Genomic DNA, 2617 nt, shown 5'->3' with positions numbered 1-2617 from the left:
GGGTCGTCCAATGCCTCCGCTTGTGCAGGCAAGAGGGGAGGGAGGTTGATTCCATTCAGGAAACTGTCTATATCAACTGTTGAGGATGGGTTGGGCTCCGAATAGAGGGATGAGAGGTGCTTATGGAAGAGGTCCAGAATGGTGAGAGGATTACTAGTGGGGGTTCCCGAAGCGGCGCGTAATCTAAAGGGTTTGAAGGAAGGGTCAAGAGATCTTAGTCTGTTTGCCAGTAAGGTGTCTGCTTTGTTTCCCTTAAGGTAAAATTTGTGGGCCGTGCGTTGTAATTGCTTGGCTGCATGGTCAGTCAGTAATAGATTAAGCGCTTGGCGAGCCGCGTCAAGTTTAGCTCTATTAGACGGTGTAGGGGAGCAGGTAAAAGCTTGGGCACAGGAATAGTATTCCTGTTCTAAAGACGCCAGGCGTTTAAGCCTTTCCTTCTTAAGTTGGGATGCCAGTTGAATGATTTTTCCTCTAAGCACTGGTTTGTGGGCTTCCCACGATAAAGTTGGGGATATGTCTGGCGTCTGATTGATTTCCATGTAGTCGGATAAGCATGACTCAATGGCGTTCTTAGTGGTAGGGTCAGATAATAGGGAATCGTTCAAGGTCCATGTGAATGGCTTATTGTGGGGGGAAATACCTGAGAGAAGTAAGGTGACTGCAGAGTGGTCAGACCATGGTATGGGAAGAATTTTAGATTGCATGATAGAGGGAATTAGAGAGTGGGAGACGAGAATATGGTCTATTCTGGAGAAGACGTCATGTGGATGAGAGTAATGCGTGAAGTCTACCTTATGAGGGTTCACCTCTCTCCAGCAATCAATGAGTGCATGAGTAGAGAGGATGTTACGGAATGCTTTGGCTGATGTCAAGTATGTTGGAGTATCGTTAGATCTGTCTTTATGAGGTAGGAGGACTAAATTTGAATCGCCACATAGGATGACCGTGCCCGTGCTGCTAGCCTGAATTTTTTCCATTAGACCTGTGAAAAAGGGGAGTTGATCAGTGTTGGGGGCATAGTATGAGACTAGAGTGACTTCAGAATCATGTAAAAGACCCGTGAGTATTAAGTATCTGCCAAGGGGATCTCGGATTACGGAATGGCATATGAAGTTGGCTGAGCGGCGAAAGCCGATCAATACTCCCTTTCTCTTACAATTGTCGTTGGCCATGTATATGGTAGGGTATTGGGCGTGAAAATATTTAGGGCATGAGGACCTGGAGAAATGGGTCTCCTGTAGGCAGACAATGTCCGCATGAGAGGAGCGAAAGAATCGGAATGCTCGCGTTCTCTTGTTAGGGGAGTTAAGGCCTTGGACATTGAGGCTTAAAATTTTGATGGTCATGTCAATAGAGGTGGGGGAAGATGCCCCAGGAGTCTAATGAGGGGTGGATACGGGACCATATTTGAGCCATAACCAGGTCCTATCATGCAGCCTGGGAGAGGGGGAGATAGAGAGGGCAGGAGGAAAGTGGGAGAAGGAAGAAATGAGAGAGAGGAGGACAGGAGGTAGGGGAGTGCCATGAAAATAACATAACAATAAGTGCTATACGAAAAAAACAAACAAAAAACATTTTGCAGCAAATGCTGCCGGCGGAAAATCTCCGCAACTATGTCGTGTCGTTGGGTAGAGGGATCCATGTGATCCATGTCTACCCAAGGTCAAGGGGGCACATTGACTAACTCCCCCGGACAATCGAATACATTAACATGCCAAAACATCACTATATGAATGGTCTAAGAGCTGTAATATCAACCATTTCAAAATAGGGAAACATAACTTGTGCATAGTAGAATAGGATCAAGCAGATAATCGAGAAGCACTGCATTGAAAGCCCTTTGCAAACAACTGTTTCACAGGATATAGGAACAGTACATTCAGACATATCTATGTAAACTGAATGCGGTGCAACCCTAATTAAATAGGGCTTATCCGTGTGGTGTGCCATAACTACAAGACTCGGCAACATTCGGTAGAAAAAACAAAGGCAAGCCAGACGCTGCCACCACAGGAGGATCAATCGGGGCCATTCAGGGCAACGATCTGTGGATCCCGGCAAAAGATCTCTTATTGAGTCGCCAGAGGGACGGTGTTAACTGCCAGGTAAAGTACCAGAGTCGATCAATCCGATGAGCCTTGCCTGGGTGTCATCTCAGTGGCCGGTCCACGGAATTCTCCCGAGTGATTATGGTCGGAGTCACTGCGGGTACGCTTCGATGAGGAGGTCGGGGTGTTGGATGGGCCCTGTGGGGATGAACGATCTTTTGGCCGCTCTTAGACCTGGATTGCGACATGGATGGCGCCGTGGGCCGTTCTGAGGGCAAGGGAATAGGGCAAGGTAAGTGAGTTTCGGCTAATGGGGAGCAGTTGGCTCCGTGCTTATGGGGTAATTGTCCGGAGGAGTCGCGGAGCTGTCTCACTTACCACCCGTCATCGGCAGCTGCGCGCATGCGCCTCGGGGGACATGATTTTCATGTACAAAATGTTCCATAGTCATAGCAACATTAGCAACAAACTCTTTGAGATTAATTCCGTAACAAAGACTAGAGGACACCACCTAAAACTGGTAGAAAAAAAATGTGAACACAAGGGGCGAAGGGGGTTCTTCTCAGTTC

At 47.6% G+C, this 2617-nt stretch overlaps 1 protein-coding gene across 1 annotated transcript in view; it reads left to right on the top strand.

Annotated features, from left to right (window-relative positions):
• The window catches only part of LOC108788550 (GRB2-associated-binding protein 3-like), a 99686-nt gene extending 97551 nt beyond the window's left edge, over positions 1 to 2135 (top strand). The window contains exon 7 of the mRNA XM_018558338.1: positions 1960 to 2135. Coding sequence (XP_018413840.1) covers positions 1960 to 2135 — 176 coding nt within the window. The remainder of the gene's footprint in view (positions 1 to 1959) is intronic.
• The last annotated feature ends 482 nt before the right edge of the window (positions 2136 to 2617 follow it).

Source organism: Nanorana parkeri, unplaced genomic scaffold, assembly GCF_000935625.1.
Source record: "Nanorana parkeri isolate BGI_ZX_2015 unplaced genomic scaffold, ASM93562v1 scaffold332, whole genome shotgun sequence".
NCBI classification, from domain to species: Eukaryota; Metazoa; Chordata; class Amphibia; order Anura; family Dicroglossidae; genus Nanorana; species Nanorana parkeri.
The sequence above is the reverse complement of the archived record's forward strand: the minus strand, read 5'-3'. Positions and strand labels throughout refer to the sequence as shown.